Source organism: Physeter macrocephalus, chromosome 20 (assembly GCF_002837175.3).
Source record: "Physeter macrocephalus isolate SW-GA chromosome 20, ASM283717v5, whole genome shotgun sequence".
Taxonomy (NCBI): domain Eukaryota; kingdom Metazoa; phylum Chordata; class Mammalia; order Artiodactyla; family Physeteridae; genus Physeter; species Physeter macrocephalus.
Window position 1 is genome coordinate 26,391,829 of NC_041233.1, and position 21,240 is coordinate 26,413,068.

General features: G+C 45.1%; 2 protein-coding genes and 1 long non-coding RNA gene across 7 annotated transcripts in view; 2 read left to right on the forward strand and 1 right to left on the reverse strand.

The window, feature by feature from the left end:
- The window catches only part of VDAC2 (voltage dependent anion channel 2), a 15,738-nt gene extending 2,344 nt beyond the window's left edge, over nucleotides 1-13,394 (forward strand). Inside the window, exons 4-10 of the mRNA XM_007102213.4 lie at nucleotides 474-523; nucleotides 3,859-4,011; nucleotides 4,108-4,160; nucleotides 5,184-5,411; nucleotides 6,663-6,813; nucleotides 9,314-9,371; nucleotides 13,003-13,394. Of these exons, the coding sequence (XP_007102275.1) occupies nucleotides 474-523; nucleotides 3,859-4,011; nucleotides 4,108-4,160; nucleotides 5,184-5,411; nucleotides 6,663-6,813; nucleotides 9,314-9,371; nucleotides 13,003-13,094 (785 nt within the window). The 3' untranslated portion in view covers nucleotides 13,095-13,394. The remainder of the gene's footprint in view (nucleotides 1-473; nucleotides 524-3,858; nucleotides 4,012-4,107; nucleotides 4,161-5,183; nucleotides 5,412-6,662; nucleotides 6,814-9,313; nucleotides 9,372-13,002) is intronic.
- Nucleotides 13,395-15,804: 2,410 nt separating this feature from the next.
- On the reverse strand, nucleotides 15,805-17,890 carry COMTD1 (catechol-O-methyltransferase domain containing 1). 2 transcript variants are annotated; one of them, XM_028481522.2, is made up of 7 exons: nucleotides 17,683-17,890; nucleotides 17,397-17,524; nucleotides 17,057-17,165; nucleotides 16,849-16,967; nucleotides 16,686-16,740; nucleotides 16,298-16,431; nucleotides 15,805-16,047 (listed from the first exon to the last, which is right to left on the reverse strand). In XM_028481522.2, exons 1-7 carry the CDS (start codon nucleotides 17,774-17,776, stop codon nucleotides 15,895-15,897), a joined length of 792 nt encoding a protein of 263 aa, XP_028337323.1. In that variant the 5' UTR covers nucleotides 17,777-17,890; the 3' UTR covers nucleotides 15,805-15,894. The 2 variants fall into 2 exon arrangements, with proteins under 2 accessions (XP_028337323.1, XP_007102278.1); XM_007102216.3 differs by having other exon boundaries at nucleotides 17,057-17,162; nucleotides 17,683-17,887.
- LOC114484544 (uncharacterized) overlaps nucleotides 16,448-21,240 on the forward strand; it is a 53,873-nt gene continuing 49,080 nt past the window's right edge. For 3 of the 4 annotated variants that reach the window (XR_003677597.2, XR_008616191.1, XR_008616192.1), the window contains exons 1-2: nucleotides 17,998-18,086; nucleotides 19,670-19,763. This is a non-coding gene — a long non-coding RNA (uncharacterized lncRNA). Of the gene's footprint in view, nucleotides 16,527-17,997; nucleotides 18,087-19,669; nucleotides 19,764-21,240 lie in introns of those variants that run through there. The other variant, XR_003677596.2, reaches the window with a different exon arrangement.

Below are 21,240 nucleotides of genomic sequence, written 5' to 3' on the forward strand. Positions count from 1 at the left end.
TCCATGCTCTCACTTCGTCACAGCTTACCCTTCCCCCTCCCCATGTCCTCAAGTCCACTCTCTCACTTCGTCACAGCTTACCCTTCCCCCTCCCCATGTCCTTAAGTCCATGCTCTAGAAGGTCCGTGTTTTATTCCCGTCCTACCACTAATCTCTTCATGACATTTTTTTTGAAAAGCATGTTTTAATAAATGCTTTGATAAGATGATTTGGAAGCTGTTTTTGAGGGTGGGTGCCAAATACACACCAACATACTAGGCAAAGCTTAATAGAGATGTTCTGTCCTTTACATGTTAGTTTATATAGAATAATTTAAGTTGTTTTCATTTAAATATTGTATATCAACACACATTTTTATCCTCTGAATATGTGAAATCTTTCTGGTTTCTGTTTTTTTAAATGTAGAGTCAGCTATTGGTATGCATCTTTTATACAAAAAGATCATTTTCTTCTTTTTTGCTCTCTACTTGAAGGTTTTGGGTTGGTGAAACTGGATGTGAAAACAAAGTCATGCAGTGGTGTGGTGAGTGTTAGGTATTTGATAAGTTCTGATGAGCCTTTATATAATTTTTCAACCCATAAAATAGTCATAACTGAAAGATGTCTACCCATTTTATCTTAAGGGGCAAAAGATAATTTCGTTTTAAGGGAATTTTATCTTGATTTATTTTGGCTTTGGATATGATTTCTGATTTTCATGTGGTCTTTTGCCATATTACTTTGTATGCACAAGGAACTCAGGAAAGACACTGGTCATGTGGGATTCTGTTTACTCAGTAAGGTTGCAAGCTTAAAGGCAGGGAACCTGTTATACTTTTTTGTAACCCCTTCTTTTAATGCCTGTGAAAAACATTAAGAGTTCTGGGCATAAAAATATTCAGTAACTCTTTTTTTTTTTTTTTTTGCGGTACGTGGGCCTCTCACTGCTGTGGCCTCTCCTGCCGCGGAGCACAGGCTCCGGACACGCAGGCTCAGCGGCCATGGGTCACGGGTCCAGCCGCTCCGCGGCGTGTGGGATCCTCCTGGACCGGGGCACGAACCTGTGTCCCCTCTATTGGCAGGCGGACTCTCAACCACTGCACCACCAGGGAAGCCCTCAGTAACTCTTAATTTGAGTAGTGTACTAATCGTTTCTGTAATGGTCATATTCTAGCAGCCCGCCTTGGGGAAGATTTCCACTTGTATTTTGTGAATTTAGAGAGTCCTAAATTTGAGTATTTTTAAAGAGGTTACTCTTTTGATATTTGGATGTCTTGATCCTGCCAACAAACTCCCTCAAAGAGAATAAAGTAAAATTTAATTTTGTGTAATTTTTTTCTTCTAAAATTTTTTGTTTTGGAATTGTTTTGGGGATGGGTATAGTCTGTGCATATTGAATATTATTGGTTATTTTGATAAATTCTTCCTACAGTTGTTAACTCCCTTAGTGCATATAACGTATTTATTTAAATTAATCATTTTTTAGTTTCCAAATGCCTAGACTTGGATTTCTGGGGTTTTATATTGGTCGCATCTGTTTTTTGGTTTCTTTGGTCTGAAAGGAAGCCTGAGTATTTAGTGTGGTTGAGTGACTTACTTGCTCAAGGTAACAGGTTACAGAGCAGTGACTTAGTGTTTGTTTTGTGTTCCCTCTCTTAACCTATTGCCCCTTATAAACCACTTGCTGTGTATTTGCTGAAACACAAAAGGCCTTCTAAAAAAAGTAGAAGACTCAATTCTTGTGTTTAAAAAGCTTGCTTGCTGGCTGGAGAGACAAACTTTAAAGTGGGGAACAGTCAGAGTGCAGTATATCTAGTACTAGATTGTTTGATAAATCAGAATCTTTGTTGGAAAGGAAAGGCTTATTGTGGATAGGAATTTTATGAAATTAAGCTTAAGAACATGAAGGATATATAAGAGCTTGATTAGATATAGTATGTTTTAATTTACATTTAATGTATGTAATTCAAAAACATGGTACTGATCTTGTAATATGTACCTGGCCCCAAATAGTCCCATTTCTCACCTGAACTGCAAAGATGTCTGGGCCACTGCAGAAGGTAGAAGTAAATATCTTGGTGAGGAGTGAAAGGGAGGGTATAAGCTCCACCAGTGGTGTCATCTGACCCAATTCTGGTCCCAGATCACAGTGTGATCTTCTTGGTTTTGTGTCTTGAGGACTCCTTGGCATGTACTTGTCATGTATATAAGCTGGCTCAGTCTGTGGGCTGATGGGTGGCAGTGGGTGGGGTCTCAAGAATCATTAATCATTGTCACTCAGGACTAAAAATAGCTACTCATACACATTTGCATTTCAAGTATCTGTTAGAACATGGCTCCATATATATTATATTGTTTTAATAATACGTTCTTGTTGTGTTGAGCATGTGAAAATGTGCAAAGCTTTCAAAGTCTCAGTCCAATTTAATCCTCCAGAAGTAGGTTTTATTATTACAGTTGAGGTAATGAGACCCAGGAAAGTGTCTTCCTCAGTGTTACTCATTTAGTAAATGCCAGCCAGAACTGGATGTCAGGACTCCTAATTTCATGTCCAGTGTTTTTTCCTAACACAATCTGGTGCTTTTTAGTATGGGCACTGAGTGCTAAGCTTTGACTTGAAATTTCTGTTACTGAAAGCAACTAATTTCAGGAGATTGTATGTAAGACCTAAAGAATTGAGTCTATTTCACGGCAGAGCAGTAGTTACACAAATGCTCTGTTTTCTAAGTGAAGGATGATTGGTCTTTTCTTCTGTTGATAGTTTTTGGTATTTCCTCTTTCTGCAGGTATCACACTTTCAGGTCGAAGGCTTTTCTTTATTAGTTCAGATCAGCCATCTTTAAACTTGGCTTTCCAATGGCTTTAAGAGTATAACCATCATTAGCAGTCAGATCAGAACCCTCAAAGGGCATTTTTAACATTTTATCTTGGAAGATTTCAGTTGCTTGCCTGTATACTAAGCTCTGAAAGATTAGATTTCTGGATTATCTGTAGCAGATTTTGAATTTCAGATAAGCCCTGTCCATATTATGCCTTCCTATTCAGTTGGTGTGCAATTAGGGATTGGCAAGTTATTTATATTTGCTACAAACATAATATTATATAGTGTACTTCAAATTGATCACTGCATAGGTTGTTTTTTCTACTAATATCATCTGTTGTACAGAGTATAGTTTATATTATGCATGATATAAACCAGTTATAGAGTAAATTGCCTATAATTTCCCTCCCTGTTTTTTTTTTTTAATGAGAATGTAAAGATGGTTGGAAAGGCATTAAACCTGATGAAGACTCTATGTCAGAAACAGAATATTGAGGTTACCAAAGAATTAAAAAAAAAATCTTTTGTTTGTGGCATAGATTCTTACATTGGGGTGCTTTCCTTTTAAGGATTCAGGAACCATTTCATAGTAAATTGTGTATAAACTCAGATTTTAATGAAGGGGGTCTGTGATTAGCCATACTGACCTATTTAGTGTTTCATTCAATATCAGGCAGATTGGAAGCAGTACTAAAACATCCATCCTCCCCCACTGATTTTTTTTGAATCCCAAATAAAATTACCTTAGCAGAATTTTCCTTAAAAGTTGTATTGTTTATTGTTCACTTGAGAATCAGATACAAGTAACTTTTGATCCATTGGTTGGAAATGTCAGCAGTAGTAAGATGTAGTCAATAACTTACAGGCTAATTTGTCACTCTTGTATATACTCAGTAGCAGAGGGTAGGAGTGTTTGGGAAGCTAGAAAAAAGAGGATTAGTGAAATTATTGTGTTTCAGTGGGTTTGTGTGTGTGTGTGTTTGTGTGTGTGTTTAAGTTAGGAAGTGGATTCTTCTAGGCTTACGAGAAAGTTCCTGAAGTTTGTATTGTCTTGTTAGGAATTCTCAACATCTGGTTCATCTAATACAGACACTGGTAAAGTTACCGGGACCTTGGAGACCAAATATAAATGGTGTGAGTATGGTCTGACTTTCACAGAAAAGTGGAACACTGATAATACTCTGGGAACAGAAATCGCTATTGAAGACCAGGTAACATTTGAAAATGTGCTTTAGTATTAATTATTTTATTTTTGTATTTCAAAAAAGAAATAAAGCTGAAAACAAATTCTTTTTCTCTCGAAATAGATTTGTCAAGGTTTGAAACTGACATTTGATACCACCTTTTCACCAAACACGGGGTAAGCATGGACATTTTTATCTGCTTTAAATTTAAAAGCATTCTTCTTTGGTTTTTTTCATCGGCAGGCGGACTCTCAACCACTGCGCCACCAGGGAAGCCCTTTGGTATATTTAAGAAAGGTGCACATTCAGCTGCCTTGTGGTTGTGAATTTCTGTTTCTGCCTTTGGAGCGTGAGCAGTATGGTTGTTGGCTTGCCTTCAAATATCTGCCTCTTATTGTGACACTAACTTGGGTACCTAACACGTTTTTATAGGCTTTTGTGACTGATAACCAGTTCCACAAAGCAGTCTTCCTATGGTGGTGGTGGTCCAGTTGCCCCTTGTGCCTGTCTTTTAGTTCATTGAGCCATATTTTTTTTTACCTTTTATGATTATCTTGCTACTTCTTATACAGGCATACCTTGGAGGTATTGCAGGTTTGGTTCCAAACCACTGCAATAAAGTGAATATTATAAAAAAGCGAGTCATACGGATTTTTTTTGGTTTCCCAGTGCATATAAAAGTTATGTTTACACTATACTGTAGTCTGTTAAGTGTGCAGTAGCATTATGTTAGGGAAAAAAAACAATGTACATACCTTAATTAAAAAATACTTTTATTTCTAAAAAATGCCAACGATCATCTGAGCCTTCACCAAGTCGTAGTAGTAACATCAGAAGATCAGTGACCACAGATCATGTAACAAATATAATAATAATAATAAAGTTTGAAATATTGTGAGAATTACCAAAATGTGACAACAGCCACACAAAAGTGAACAAATGCTGTTGGAAAAAACACCCAAACAGATTTGCTTGATGCAGGATTGCAGCAAACCCTCAATTGCTACAAACCCTGCTACAAACAGGTGAGGGGGGAGGGAAACACAGTAAAGTGAACTGCAGTAAAACAACGAAGTGTGCCTGTACTCCCCAGTTACAGTGAGGTTCATTTAAATCTGTTTTGTGCCCTCTGTGCAGAAGTTATGTCTGTAAATCTTTCCCACTGACATCAGTTTTAAGACAGTTTGTTCTTTTTCCAGAAAGAAAAGTGGTAAAATCAAGTCTTCTTACAAGAGGGAATGTATAAACCTTGGTTGTGATGTTGACTTTGATTTTGCTGGACCGGCAATCCACGGTTCAGCAGTCTTTGGTTATGAGGGCTGGCTTGCTGGGTACCAGATGACCTTTGACAGTGCCAAATCAAAGCTGACAAGGAATAACTTTGCAGTGGGCTACAGGACTGGGGACTTCCAGCTACACACTAATGTGTGAGTATTTCTTCTGTGGGATATTATGATGTAGGAACCTCAAAGTGGTATTGATGTCTCCTGTCATCTCCTGTGAATCTAAGTGCAACCTAAAGGAGTTCTCTTAACATAAAAATATCATCCTTGGGCATTTCTAGAATGCCCTTCAGAAGTGTACAGTAAAAACCATTAGTCTGAGTTTTGGTGCTGAGAGAGTAAATGTTTATTTCACATGAGGCTTGATGTGCTTTGGATTTTTAGAAGAGGCTAAGACGGGAGTTCCTTGGTGGTCTAGTGGTTAGGATTTGGAGCTTTCACTGCCGTGGCCCGGGTTCGGTCCCTGGTCAGGGAACTGAGATTCCACAAGCTGCATGGTATGGGCAAAAAAAAAAAAGGCTATAAGACATTGCCAAACTCTATGTGCATTCATTTGACTTCATTGTGATGTGTGAGGTGCTCATTTGATAGGATTACCTAAAATGTATAGAGTTTTTACCTAACCCAAATTAAATGTATATGTAGAAAGGACTTTAAAAGAATTTTTTCCCTTATAAAAATGATGCATTGGTATATAACAGAAGTACAAAGAAGAAAACAAAAATTTTTTTATATGTGTTGTATATAAAATACATACTAAAAAGGCTGTTTTATAAACTTCTCCCCCACCTTAATATATTTTGATCATTTTCCTATAGCATTATGTATTCTTAGTGATTGTTAGTGGCTGCATGGTAATTCTGCTGGATAGATATACCATGATTGATTTGACCAATCCCTGTTTTTGGACATAAGTTGGGAAAAGACCTTTGATGACATTGAAAAAATTTATTTATTTATTTATGGCTGTGTTGGGTCTTCGTTGCTGTGCGCGGGCTTTCTCTAGTTGTGGTGAGCGGGGGCTGCTCTTCGTTTCAGTGCGCGAGCTTCTCATCGCGGTGGCTTCTCCTGTTGCAGCGTACAGGCTCTAGGCGCGTGGGCTCTAGAGCGCGGGCTCAGTAGTTGTGGCGTACGGGCTTAGTTGCTCCGCAGCACGTGGGATCTTCCTGGACCAGGGCTCGAACCCATGTTCCTTGCATTGGCAGACGGATTCTTAACCACTGCGCCACCAGGGAAGCCCCGAAAAGACCTTTTAAAACTAAAGTTTTCAGTGGAACACTAGAGACCCATGTAAGCAATGGCTTTTATTTAAATGTAATGCTACAGTATCAGCCTTGTGCCTTAGACATTATTACATTGTCTAGTCTAGGTTGACTAATGTAAAATATCTTATAGCAATGATGGGACAGAATTTGGAGGATCAATTTATCAGAAAGTATGTGAAGATCTTGACACTTCAGTAAACCTTGCTTGGACATCAGGAACCAACTGTACTCGCTTTGGCATTGCAGCTAAATATCAGTTGGATCCCACTGCTTCCATTTCTGTGAGTACTGCTGTGGGCTTAGAATGGGATTTTGGTTGTGGGACTTAATCTTTGGGTATATTGGATTGTGTTGAAAATTTGAACTGTGGTTCACACAATTCCCAGTTTACACACAGATTGGGACTAGAACTCGGGAATGCTGCTTTTTTTGTTGAGACAGTGATGTTTGCTATCCAGGCCACAGGAGTTTGTTTAAATTAACTTCAAAAGCTGCTGAAGTAGTGTAGATAATAACTGTGAGGGCCAAGCCTGTCCAAGCCCAGGGAAGCCAGTGTTTTGGGTCCTGGGCAGTTCTCATTCTGGTTGGAAGGTAATACTACTTTGTTACTTTGTGTTTGTCTTTAATGGCTTACAAAATATCTTCAGATTTGATCTGAGCAGCCAGTGGTACACATGCTGTTTTGCAAGTGAAGAAACCAAAGCTTGGAGAGAGGAAGGACTTAGACCACAGCTAGGGAAGGAAGGAAAGAGAGGTAGGGCCAGGACTGGACTTGCATGTCTTTTGATTTCCCTTCTGTCTACGGTGACTAGGTAGCTCATCCTGCTTTGCCCGGCACTATCCCAACTTCAGCAGTGAAAGTCCTGCATCCCAGGAACTCCCTCCCCTCTATCATGGGTTGGTTGGGTTGCATGGCCATCCTAGTCCTGTCCTTATACTCTTTCTGCTATTTCTTCCTTCAGTCATAGTGGATTGTGGTAGGAGGGAGGAGTGTCTGAGGGTATAGAGCGCTGACTCCAGTTTCAGGCAGATCAGTAGCTCTTCCTGTGTGTTAGTTGCTTACAGGTCAGGCACCATATGTACTAGAATGAAAGAGAGTTAAACCTGTGAGAGTTATTTCTGTTACATAAAGTCATCTTCATTCCTGAGGACGATGTTTTGATAATTTAGGTAGTTAAGTTTTAGCCCCATTCTTGTTTTAGCTTAGCAGAGTTGTAATCAGAGAGAATGAGAAGCACCTGGAATGCTTTTCCTGTTGGCAAGGCAGTGATTCATTTATTTTTCCCTTCTCTATTTCTAACTACGCTGTAGCAGTAAAATCCTCAGGATTCACACAGCACACTATGCTGCGGTAGCTACATTGCTATTCTCTTCAAATGTATGTCTATGGCACCATCACAGGTTTAATGCCAGCAGAAGATGCAGCTCTCTCAGTCTAAAATGGGAAGGCAGCTTGGGACTTGTGTGCCAGTGAGTGACTTCTGGGGATTAGTTTGGAAAACTATTGAATATTTAGCATGGTCCACCTAAGTAGTGCTGCTGTTACCCTAATCAAGCATCACCCCCGAAGCATTGCGTAATGCTCCATTAGTTTCATGGTTGACTCCTAAAATAGTAGGAGCTATTTTATTGTTTGGGGCTCTTAATTTGTTTGGCACAAGATGGTTACTAATGGGGCATTTCTTCCTTAGACAAATAACTCACATGGTCATTGGTGGCTCATGAAGACTTGGCTGTAGTGCCAAGTGAATACAAGTTTTGTTTCTGTGACTTTTGCCTGTATAGTTGGATCATTTCTCTCTCAATTGGGCTGTTTAGATACACATTACAAAAGAGTGTAGACATCAAATCATTTCCAAGTCTGTTTTGATCCCAGAGGCTGTTTGTTACCTTTTTATTGCCATAGCACTCAAAATGCTGAAGAGCAAAGTTACCTGACTAAGCAACCTAGGCCATGGAGAGCAGGGTGAGGTGCCCCCATTTACAGCCATAGGCCTCTGGTATGGCTTAAGTGATGTCAGTAGTGGGAGAGAATGGAGCTAGAAGCTTCTCCTGACCATGTCTTGCTCTCTAGGATTCCTTCCAGCCCTTGAAAGTCTGTGACTAAAATCCTAAAATAGTAGAATTGTACAAGGAGGGAAGAGGTCTGGATTGGTAAATGATGCCCCTTTGGAATGTCTTCTTAAGCACAGTCTAGTTATATACAGCCAAGACTCAAGGACATTAATGAGAGGTGTGAGAAAGTGAGGTGAAGTAGTTGTAGTCAGTCTCTTTCTTCAGAGGAAGTGCTTGCCATTTGGAGATTTAGAACATGAATGGTTTAGATTCTTTAGGAATACCCCTGAAAGTAGTGTGTGTCGTAGTCACAGCTTTAAACTATACACATGCCATACTTTGAGGGTGGTGTGTGTGTCAATGTCATGTAGTTAGTGAGCCTGGTGAACTTCCATTACCCACATTCTGGTATGGTTTTATGTGCTAGATTAGACTCAACAAGGACAGTTTTTATGAGAGTGCTTAGGCTTTTGTGCTATATGGACAATTTGGGGTCTGTGGACACATCCCAAAAGATTGCAAGAGTTTTGTGTCCTGCTGACAATTTGAATTTAGTAGATGAGGATTAAGTGGCACCTAGTTTTTGCTTAGCTTAATACGATATTAAATTTTATTAACTCATGTGGAAAAGTGAACGCGTCATAATTGTACGATAGGGAAACACCCAGGGGTTTTGTCTCTCCATTCAAATATTTGTCTTACATTTGTTTTTGCATTTTATCTTAGGCAAAGGTCAACAACTCTAGTTTAATTGGAGTGGGCTACACTCAGACTCTGAGGCCCGGTAAGTATTACGGATTGTTCTGATAGTGGTTTCAAAATTAGTTTCATTTCTCAGCTTTTTTTTTTTTTTTTAATGGAAACTTTTGAGTTTATGCTTCAAAAGGCAGTATTAAGAGAATGAAAAAACATACCGTAGACTGAGAAAAATGTTTGCAAATCATACAAAGGACTTGTACCCATAACATGTAAAGAACTCTAACAACTCAATAATAAATATGACAAACAACCCAATCAAAAAATGGCAAAAGGCTTGCAAAGACATTTATATGGAGACATACAAATAGCTAATTAGCATAGGAAAAGGTGCTCAGTGTCATTAGTCATTAAGTAAATGTAAATTAAAACCACAATGAAATACCACTTTTACCCACTAGAATGGATAATAATAAAACATTAGAAAATAACAAGTGTAGATGAAGATAGGGAGAAGTTAGAGCTCTCATACAGTGCTGGCGTGCACATAAAATATTATAGCCAGTTTGGAAAACAGACTGTTAGATTTTTTTTTTAAATAGATCTTTATTGGAGTATAATTTCTTCATAATACCGTGTTAGTTTCTGTTGCACAACAAAGCGAATCAGCCATATGCATACATATATCCCCATATCCCCTCCCTCTTGAGCCTCCCTCCCATCCTCCCTATCCCACCCCTGTAGGTCATCACAAAGCACTGAGCCGATCTCCCTGTGCTATGCTGCTGATTCCCACCAGCCAACTATTTTACATTTGGTAGTGTATATATGTTGAAGCTTCTCTCACTTCGTCCCAGCTTCGCCCTCCCACCCCATGTCATCAAGTCAATTCTCTATGTCTACCTCTTTATTCCTGCCCTGCAACCAGGTTCATCAGTACCATTTTTTTTTTTTAAGATTCCATATATATGCATTAGCGTACGGTATTTGTTTTTCTCTTTCTGACTTACTTTCCTCTGTATGACAGACTCTAGGTCCATCCACCTCACTACAAATAACTCAATTTCGTTTCTTTTTATGACTGAGTAATATTCCATTGTATATATGTGCGACATCTTCTTCATCCATTCATCTGTCGATGGACATCTAGGTTGGTTCCATGTCCTGGCTATTGTAAATGGTGCTGCAGTGAACATTGGGGTGCATGTGTCTGGTTTTCTCAGGGTATATGCCCAGCAGTGGGATTGCTGGGTCATATGGTAGTTCTATTTTTAGTTTTTTTGAACCTCCATACTGTTCTCCATAGTGGTTGTATCAATTTACATTCCCACCAACAGTGCAAGATGGTTCCCTTTTCACCACACCCTTTCCGGCATTGATTGTTTCTAGCTTTTTTGATAATGGCCATTCTGACCAGCATGAGGTGATACCTCATTGCAGTTTTGATTTGCATTTCTCTAATAATTAGTGATGTTGAGCATCTTTTCATGTGCCTCTTGGCCATCTGTATGTCTTCCTTGGTGAAATGTCTGTTTAGGTCTTCTCATTTTTTAACTGGATTGTTTTTTTTTTGTTTTGTTTTGTTTTGTTTTTTTTTTGTGGTATGCGGGCCTCCCTCTGTTGTGGCCTCTCCCGTTGCGGAGCACAGGCTCCGGACGCGCAGGCTCAGCGGCCATGGCTCACGGGCCCAGCCGCGCCGCGGCATGTGGGATCCTCCCAGACCGGGGCGCGAACCCGGTTCCCCTGCATTGGCAGGCGGACGCGCAACCACTGCGCCACCAGGGAAGCCCCGATTGTTTGTTTTTTTGATATTAAGCTCCATGAGCTGTTTGTATATTTTGGAGGTTAATCCTTTGTTGTTTCATTTGCAGATATTTTGTCCCATTCTGAGGGTTGTCTTTTTGTCTTGTTTATGGTTTCCTTTGCTGTGCAAAGAGTTTAATTAAGTATTCTGAGGGTTGTCTTTTTGTCTTGTTTATGGTTTCCTTTGCTGTGCAAAAAGTTTAATTAAGTCCCATTTGTTTCTTTTTGTTTTTATTTCTGTTACTCTAGGAGGTGGGTCAAAAAAGATCTTGCTGTGGTTTATGTCAAAGTGTTTTTCCTCTAAAAGTTTTATAGTGTCTGGTCTTACATTCAAGTCTTTAATCCATTTGGAGTTAATTTTTGTGTATGGTGTTAGGTAGTGTTCTAATTTCATTCCTTTACATGTAGCTGTCCAGTTTTCCCAGCACCACTTACTGAAGAGGCTGTCTTTTCTCCACTGTGTGTTCTTGCCTCCTTTGTCATAAATTAGGTGCCCATATGTGCGTGGGTTTATCTTTGGGCATTCTATCTTGTACCATTGATCTATATTTCTGTTTTTGTGCCAGTACCATACTGTCTTCATTACTGTAGCTTTGTGGTATAGTTTGAAGTCAGGGAGCCTGATCCTCCAACTCCGTTTTTCTTTCTCAAGATTCAGCTTCTTGTTTTGCAAACCTTTCAAGCATACAGAAGAATTGACAGAGTACAGTGAACACATGTTTACCTTTTGCCACAGTTTTTTATTCCTTTCCTTTTTTTTTTTTAATGCTGGGCTGTTTGGAAGTTGCAGCTATCATGACATTTCCCTAAATGCTTCAGCATGCATCTCCTCAGAATAAGAACATTCTCCTGCATAACCACAATACTGTTATCACACCTGAGAAAGTTAACAGTGATTCCATATTATTATTCAATATCCATTCTCTATTTACTTTCCTCACTTGTACCTGAAATGTCTTATAGTGATTTTTATTTCTCCAATCATAATTCACTCATTGCTTTGGTTGTTTGGTCTCTATAGTCTCATTTACTTTACATAGTATTTTGAGCCTTGCTGTGTTTTCTGGAGCAGTACTGCTCAAATACCAGTGTGTGCATGAATCACCTTGGGAATCTTATTAAAATACATAGGTCTGGGGCGAGGGGTTCTGACTTTCTAACAAGCTCTTAGGTGATGCCAGTGTTGCTGGTTCTTGAACCACCAGTTGAAGAGCAAGGTGCTAAGGCACTTGGAACTTTTTACCCAGACTTTTTGACTGTTTTGAAACCTAAAGAAAAGTATTGTACCATGAACACTCATACCTTCCCCACATTGACCAATTACTAACATTTATTTTGTTTGTTTTATCTCTCCATGTCTGTATACATAATCCTTCTTTTCTTTTTTCCCCACATATCCTTATGAATTATTTAAATATATGTTTTCCAAACACATAGACACATCAGCCCTAGCATACATATCATGAGAGTAAGACATTTTTAACTGCATCATTTTAAAGACATCATAACTATAATACTGTTTCCACAGCTAAGGGAATTAACAGTTTGAAATAATACCTAATATATAGTATATATTTGGATTTCTGCACTTGTGCCAAAAGTGTCTCTTAATTTTAGCTTTTCTTTTCCAGGATCCAATTATGGTTGTCTTTTAGTTTGGATAGTGTATTGAACATGATTGTGTTTTCCAGAGCTGTTTGAGCTTTATTAACATTCTTATGCTCTGGGACTTGATGCCTTCCTTACTGTGGATGTGCAAATGAATTGTCTGGTGTCTCAGATACTCCCAAGCGCCCTCTGGTGGCTGGCACTATTAGGTCATCTGACAAGCTGAGGAAAAGTGACAGGTTGTGGCGTGACTGCAGACTCCCATGAGGTGTTTCAGGCACGTGATAGTTGTCTGCTTTTGTTTACAGGTGTGAAGCTTACACTGTCTGCTCTGGTAGATGGGAAGAGCATTAATGCTGGAGGCCACAAACTTGGGCTTGCCCTGGAGCTGGAGGCTTAATCCAGCTGAAAGAAACCTCTGGGAATGGATATCAGAAGATTTGGCCTTAATATATTTCCAGTGTGACCAGCAGGCTTCCCCCCCACCCCCACCCAAGAAGGTGATCAAAACAAAGGATGATCTAAACAAGAGCTGTATTTTAAATATTTAGGCAGTTACTTGTTAGCTGGTTTCTAGTTGAATTGGTTATCTATCTAGTTACCAATGCTGCAGTCGTGCAGTCACCTATACATTATTTAAATGTATTTAACTCTTAAATGCGCTACCCACCAATAATGAAATAGACCTTTATGAAAACTGCAATTGTGTGCATGTTTGTTTTTATGTTTAACATTGAATATTGCCATTGAATGAAATGGATCAGTGGATGTTTTAAGATGAGGTTAAAATTTTTTGTTAATTTCAACCATCATTAGAATTACTTTTGGTATCCCAAAACATTACAAATTATGAATAAAACAAGTATACATAATTAATGACTCTTAAGTATTTGCAGAGTTAAAAACTTGGCAGCTAGGGTCAAATCTTCCTTGTATCTAGCTAGTACTTTATTTCTCCAGTGAGCATTTATTTTGCTCTTTTCATAAATCTGTGCCACAGAGTCCTCTGACCCGAGAGTAACTCCATGAGATTTTTAGACTACAGTAAAGTAAGAATGTATATGCCTTCATATCTTCAGTTTGTAAATTTGAAAAATTACATTGGATCATCGTGAACTCCAGGAAGAGTTAGCAAGTGATGAAAAAAGAGAAATGAAGGGATGGTACTAAAGGTTGTATACACCCACCACACCCCTTTGGGTTGCTTTGGAAATGATCCAGGACCTAGTTAGGTGGGTTGGGATGAGGTGTAGGGAAAGGGACTAAGGCGTAGACAGACAGTGTCAGTACCCAGAGGGTCTGTAGAATGGAAGTGTATGGGCCCCAGTGAGAGGTTGTTACTCGTTTCTTTTCAGGCAGGCACTGAGAAGCTTGGGCCTAAGTTTGTGACCAGAGTGCCTTCAGGCTATGTGGCCATTGGCCTTAATCTGGACTTGAGCTGAATGATAGAAATTAATAGATGATTCTGGCTGGAAACGTAGGAAAGAGGAATTTTGATGGGAGAAGAGTTAGAAAGATACCATCAAAGGTTAGAGAAGGGTTTTGTTGAACAAATTCATAATACTAGATCTGTGGTATAGTTTGAAGTCAGAGAACAGATAAGAAAATGTAGTACTTAACTCATTACCCAAAAAGTGATACATGCTGAAAATTTCCAGGTCAAGAAGAATCTGATGAGAGATTAGCAACCCAAACAAGCTTTCCATACAGGTGGAATGGGGGTACAAAGTCCCCTTCTGATCTCACTGTTTGTCCTAAGGGACTGGCTGGAATGGCCCATTGAATTAGACACATAACTTAATGGCAGTAAGTTGGAATTTGAACCAGTTTGTTTGAATCAGGCAGGACCTATTGCTAGGTAAGAAGAAAAACAGGAAAGGGTGTCTGCAAGCTAGGTATGAAAGCGTCTCTTGTGTTTTCAGGATTCTTAAGAGTAAAATGGACCTGTTTACCCATGTGCTTCTTATATACTTCTGTAAGTGGGAGAGAGAAGGATAGTTTACAGCCAGGTTCCTGAGGGTTGTCTGAAATGCAAGTATATATCCCAAATGCTGTAAGGTTATGAAAGTTGCCAGCTGTGGGCTCATGGGGCTCCTGTGGCCTTGATATGTTAGAAGTTAATAGATGATTAATTTATTAATCAGCAGCCTCCAGGTTCAGTTCCACCACCCAGGCCTAACAGATGGTGGCAAAACCTAATTCTAGGCTGATGCCATTTCTGCCTGAGGCCTGAGGCAGTGTTGGTGGAAAGGACACTTCATATCTGAGCCTGATCTTCATTTGTGGTGTGGAGATAAGATCTTCCTGTGGATTGTGGAGGTTTAAACCAGAAGAGTGAAGCACCTGGCTCCCTCTCCACCTTGGCTCATAGGCTCATAGATGTTTGTGTTGGAAAGCTTAACTTTCTCTTCATCTCCCTCTGGGGAACTTGTTAAAAATTGCCTCCTACCTATTGGCCTGTCTGCTTCACACCTCTGGCCCGTGATCCCACTTAGTCTCTCATGTTCTTCAAGGACTTCAGGGGGAGGACAGGATATATACTCCAGTCAACCTTGAGGTCCTCAGGTCTAAGTCAAGTGGACTGGTCTCAGGTGATGTTGACCAGGGCCACCACTGCGGAGGTGAGGCCAAGCTGACAGTTCTGTGACAACATGGGCAAACGGCCAGCAGAATTGGCATAACCTACAACACACGGAGCAAGGCCCTTTTCCTGCCATCAGATCCTAGATTGGTCTCCACTGGTTCCAGCTGCACTGAGCAGGAACTTCATTCATTTTCCCCCTTAGGAAGAGGTGTTGGAGGGAGACCACAGGGGCTCTACCAGGCTTCCAGCCCTCAGATCCTGTGGAAGCAAATCTCCACAAGGAGCTGGGGTTTCTGACCAACTGCATGTGGGCAGGTCAATTAAAACTTTTGATATCCTGCTTCCAGTCAGCTGGAAGCTCCTGTGGTCAGGCCACAGCCCTGGTGCCAGAGGGTCCTCAGGAGTGTGCCAGGGAGGGGATGAACATCTGTGGCCTCAAGCCTCCCTTTTGTTGAAGATGTAGCCAGTGCGGGGGCTTCACTCTCTACCCCACTTAAGCACATACAGAGGCTCAGAAGATCGTCAGGTCCCAGGCCGCACTTTATTGTCAGATTTAGGTGTCGATGGCTGGGGGTCCCAGGGCCCCTCCCTTGAGGCCACTTGCTAGGGGCCAGCCCTAGATCTTGAAGGCTAAGGTGAGGCCGTCGCCCAGGGGCAGGAGGCTGATGTGGACCCTGGCGTCCCGCAGAATGCGCTCATTCAGGTTTCGCACACACTGCGCCGCCTTGTCCTGCGGTTTAGGCTGCAACACCTCTCCACGCCACAGGACCTGTGGAGGGGCGGGGCATCGTGGGGGCGGGGCCTGGGGGTGCCTGAGTAGGAGGCGGGGTGAGAGCTGGAGACCCAGGACCTGAGCAGGGGAAAGTGGAAAACCTGGGGACTCAGTTCGAATACCTGGGGGGAGGAGCTTAAGTGATTGTACTAGGCGGGGCTCTGGGGCAGCGGGGCGAGGCGGAGCCCAAGGAAAATACGGCCCCAGCTCAAGAGGGTCTTTCTTCTCCCCCGGGGCTGTCCCTTACACTGAGCACAGCGAGGACACCTCCGGGTCGCAGCAGCTGCAGGCACCGCTCGTAGTAGGCGGTGCAGTTCTCCTTGTCCGCATCCACCACGGCCACGTCGAAGGTGCCGGCCTCGCCCGCGGCCAGGAGCTCGTCTTGCGGGGGAGGGAGGGGCAGATGCAGTTGAGTCCGCAGGCCCCAGCGGCCGGAAGACCCCGCCCAGAACGGCCCAGGCAATGTGACCATTCAGGTACTCGAGGGCCCCTGCCTGCCACTCTGCATGTGGCCGCGTACCGGGTGGCGGGGGGCTGTCATTGCCCAAGCCCGCCCGGCGGACCGGGTCACTACCTCGCGCCGGGTGGACCCATTTGGGAAATGGCGCCAAGGCCCTTTCCGCTCCGTCGCTCACCCAGGGTCTCCAGGGCGGGTTTCAACCGAAGTTCGATCTTGTGCTCCTCCTCGGCCTGCGTGCGGGAGGGGCGGGGTCAGAGTCAGCATGTCCTTTCTCCCGGAGCTGGGCGTGGCCGGGCTCCAGGGGCCTGACGAGGGCCTCAGGTGTGTGGGACACTCACCTGCCTCCACAGGGGACGTCCCAGCTCCGGGGGCCCTGCGTCCACCTCACAGGTCACCACGCGCCCGGCCGGGGGCAGCGCCAGGGCCAACGCTAGGGCTGAGTAGCCTGTGAAAGTGCCTGGGGACGTGGACACGGACAGGCTCAGGCCAGAGTGGGGCGACGGCCCGGTGACTCCGGCCCCCAGTGACCCCAGCCGCGCGCCCTACCCAGGTCCAGCGCCTTCTTAGCCTTGATGAGGCGAGCCAGGTTGGCCAAGAGCTGGGCCTGCTCACAGGTCATCATGGAATCCCCCTGCGGCTGCTCCAGGGTCAGCTGCTTGGGGGGAGGAGAGGGTCGCACTAGCCCTGCCAGTCACCCAGCTGAAGCCCAGGTTTAGAGCCCCCAGAGGCGTGGCTGTGGGCGTGGCCCAGGGGCGGACCCTCATGGAACGCCCAACTACGCCCGGCCTGCGCGGACGGGGGCCACCGACAAGCCCAAGGTCACACAGCCACGTGGGTCCCTCCCGGCCCGAGGTGGGCGCCCGTTCCCGCTTCCGGCCCTGCTGACCAGCCGCAGGCTCCGCAGCGCTGGGTGCTCCCGCATGGAGCGGCTCAGGAGATACTGCCACAGGGGGCTGTCCTCAGGGGGCAGCAGGCGCTTCTCTCGCCGGGATCGCCATGGAGGGAACCGTCTCCCTGCCGGGGAGGGGTGGTGCTGGGTCAGGGCCTGGGGCTCCAGGGCGCCAGGGGTGAGCCTCAGCCGCAGCCAGTCTCGCGGGTTTACGGGCTCTGCTCCTGCGTCCGCCCGCCCGCGGGGCCTCTGCCGAGGGTGCCGAAGGCCCGGCCCTACTCACCCAGGAAGAGGCCGCTGGCGAAGGCAGCGCCCAGAGCGGCCGAGCCCAGGGCCAGCGCGGCGGGCACAGAGAGCCGGGGCATGGGCTGGGTCATCGTGCAGGCAGGAGGCAGCGGCGTCCAGGTCACTTGCGCTAGGGCTACTGGGACCGCCCTGGGACCCGCGGGCCCTCGCGGCTCCAACTTGCCCGGACAGTACCCTCGGAGCCGCGGCCTCGACTACCATCTGGCGGCCTCATGGCCTTACTGCAAGCCCCGCCCGAGTGGGCCAGTCGTCATCTAGTGGCCGCTTTCGGAACTGTGCCGGCGGCTATGCTGCTTCCTCATCGCTACCATTTTTTCTGAGAACCCCCAGGGGCATATGTGAGTGGGCGAGTAGAATGTCGGTATAACCGGATACTAACAGGTACAAATGATAGAAATTAAAGGAACCCTGGGAGGGACCGAGAGGATCGGGGGGGCCTCTTGGGGGAGGTCACCAAGGATGTCAAGTTGAAGGAATGTATGTTTGGGGGGAGTTGGGGTTTGGGAGCCCTGGGTCAGGTCTGGTTGATGGGGTGCTGAGACAACACCCTTAGTTAGAATCATGCTCTTGGGTGCCAGCTAGGCTTGGGTGTGAGGTCTTGGGCCCATCAGTCTCTGAGCCTCAGTTTCCTTTGTGTAAAACTGGGATCACTGTCTTACTATTAATGGCACCAGATCCCATAGCCTGGCACACAGTAGCTGCTCAAGAAATGGCAGCCGCTGTTATCATAAGTTGAAGATATCTTGGGGAGGAAAGATCAGAGGGCATGTGAAGTCCCCTTGCAGGGCTGTTCCTCAGGGACGCTATCCAGTGAACAGAGATGGGAACACCAACTGTGTGCCGAATGGGGCGAGGCGAAAGAAGCTGTCCTGGCTTGTGTTAGTGAAGCTGGGCTCAGACCACAGGACACAGGGAACTTGTGTGTCCCGGCTTCACAATTTTCTCTTCTGTAAAATGGGGTTCTTAACAGTCCTGACCTCTTGGGAGATGAAATGAGAAAATCCAGGTGAAGGATTCACACAGGGCCTGGGACTTAGTGGGCTATAGCTGTTACATTTAAAAGGAGTCAGATTCCATCGGCCATTGCTCCACGGCTGTCCCCTGAAGAGCAGCCTTCAGCAACCACACTGGGCAGATTGGAGCCCCACGGCGGGCTTTCTAGGCCAGGCTCAGCCCCAGCAAGGCTCAGGGACAGGCATGTTGGGGGAGGTTGGTGAGGGAGCGGCTTGGCTGAGGTTGAAGACGGGGCGAACTAAAGAAGCCGGGAGCTCAGAGCCCGGGACTGACCGGAGCTGCGGGAGCCCTGGGCCCGCGGGAGGCCACGCAGAAGCGTGGACACACAATGAGCTCTTTTGACCCGGGGGAAACCAGAAGTGCTTTCATGGTTCCTCTGCTGAGACCCTTCCACCAGGCCAGGCGGCACCGGGGCTCTGGGCTCAGCCAGGGCTGCAAACCGGCACTCTCTTTCCTGTCTGAGGGTCTGGGTTTGGGCAGGCCCCCAGGTCACACCAGAACCTCCCTCCCCCCACCTGGCTTCAGGCCGGAGCCCATGGAGGTGGGAGGCGGGCAGGGAGGGGAGGCATGTCACCATATATCCCCCTCAGATTAAAAAACTAATTTGAAAAGATTAATGTATTCCATTCTTGTTACGCTGGCTCTGATACCTCTGGGCCTGCGGCTGCTCTGCCTCCTGATTATTGAATTTTTATGGCCTGGTAATTAATTGCAGATTCCCTGTTTTGTTCTATTTCTTTTTCTCTGACATTTTAATTTCAACAAAAAGCAGTGGTCTCCATGCAGGTTCTCTCTGGAGATCCTAATGGTCTATAAAACAGAATGACTTATAGACGTGGCACCCACTTCAGTTGGCGAGCGATTGTTTGAAACCTTGCTGATCACGCAGAATTTAATTTTTCCACCTCCCTCCCCCGTTCGCTACTCATTTCTTGTCTCTTCCATTACAGAGCCGGTGTCTCAGTTCACAATGAAGGGAGCAAAGTGTCGTCTCCGAATCTGTTACAGGGCCTTTTCCTAGAAGACCAGGGGGCTGAAGACAAAGTAGGTTTGGGTTCTTTTCCTTGGAGGTGGCCCCAGTGGTGGCAGTGGAAGCTGGGCCTTCCCAGAGGGCCACGTGGATGTGGGCAGCTGTCTCCAGGGGTGGGGGAGGATCATTTCTGCCTCTCTCAGTTGCCCTTTTGGCCAAGTGCAGCTGTCCCATTAGGCACCAAGGCACCTGCTGGTCATGAGGGCAGAGAGGATGGGTGCCCATACATGCTGTTGGGTTGACACCAGGAAGTCAGGGGGTTTGACACCTGCCAAATTCTTAGCCAGGCTGGGTCACTGGAAACAGCTGTTCACAAAAAATGGCTCTGGTAGAGGCCCCTGAGTTACTAACCTAATGCCCCCAACCCCTACTTCTCCCAGCCCTGCTAACATCACACAGGCTGGACGCCTTCCCCCAGGACTCCCCAGGACTAGGCTGGGTAGGGACAGAAGAGTAAGGTTATGGAGTCAATTTGGGCCTAAAGGATTGGAATTCAGATATCTTCAGGGGTCAGGCAGGCAGGTGAGGGGAGAGCAGTAGGGAGCAGTGGGGACTGTGGTGCTCCAGAACTGATGCCCCATCAGTTCCCCCAGCTCCCGCTCATGTGGGAAGAAGAGCATATTGTGGCTGGAGCTTCTGATTTTTCAAAAGAGGTTGGAAATCTGGCTTTTAATGTGAAATCTCACAATTTTAAACACTTGGGTTAGACTTTTTTTTTTTATGCTCCATGTCAGCCAAACTGAATACATCTTTGATCTTTGTGTCTGACCTGGCCCATAGGACAACTGTTTCTTCTGATTTGGAGCATGGGTCAGAGAAGTTAGGACGTAGGAGTGGAGTCTGTCGGGGCCAGAGAGGCCTCACTAGCTGGCTGATCAACCCCAGTCCCCAGGCCCTGCCCCAGGAATCCTCCTCCTACCTTTGGGCCCTTCAGTCCCCTTCCTGCACTTGTGGGCTCTTCCCCGGCAGCTGTGTTTCTCCCAGATGTGCCTGTGAGCCTCTGTCCAGGACTTGCCTTCTTTAGGCCTCCTCTCTCCACAGACAAACTTGCAGCCTGGAGTCTGACCACATCTGGGTGAGGTCTGCCGAGCTTTTCATCTAAGACTTCCGGGGGGCAATGCTGTGACTCTAGTGGCTCCGGGGGCCGTGGTGGGCCGAGTGGGCTGATGCAGACAGACCATGAATCAGGAGCTTCTGTGGCCCCTCAGATGAGCGGGGGAGGACAGGGGCCACGGCCTGCTCCCTCCTCCTCTGTGCTGAGATGCTGTGGAGCTGGCGCTGGCAGTGCCCTGGCCTCTCTCATGCCTCAATTTCCTCATCTGGACAGGCCGAATGGGAAGTGACAGCATGGGCGCCAGAGTCTGAGGGACTTGGGTTCAAACATTGGTCCACCACTCACTTTGTGGCTGTGTGAGCTCAGAGTTTCTCAGCTAGAAAAATAGGAATGATCCTTCTGTCTTAGTGTTCTGTGCTGTGTAATGAACCACCACA

Bases quoted from the DNA above. Each gene is read 5' to 3' on its own strand.
- COMTD1 (XM_028481522.2), bottom strand. From the start codon at position 17,776: ATGACCCAGCCCATGCCCCGGCTCTCTGTGCCCGCCGCGCTGGCCCTG. The intron at 16,968-17,056 runs GTAGGGCGCGCG...CCACGTCCCCAG, and splicing joins TAAGAAGGCGCTGGACCTGG to GCACTTTCACAGGCTACTCA. The intron at 16,048-16,297 runs GTAAGGGACAGC...GCCCCTCCACAG, and splicing joins GTGTCCTCGCTGTGCTCAGT to GTCCTGTGGCGTGGAGAGGT.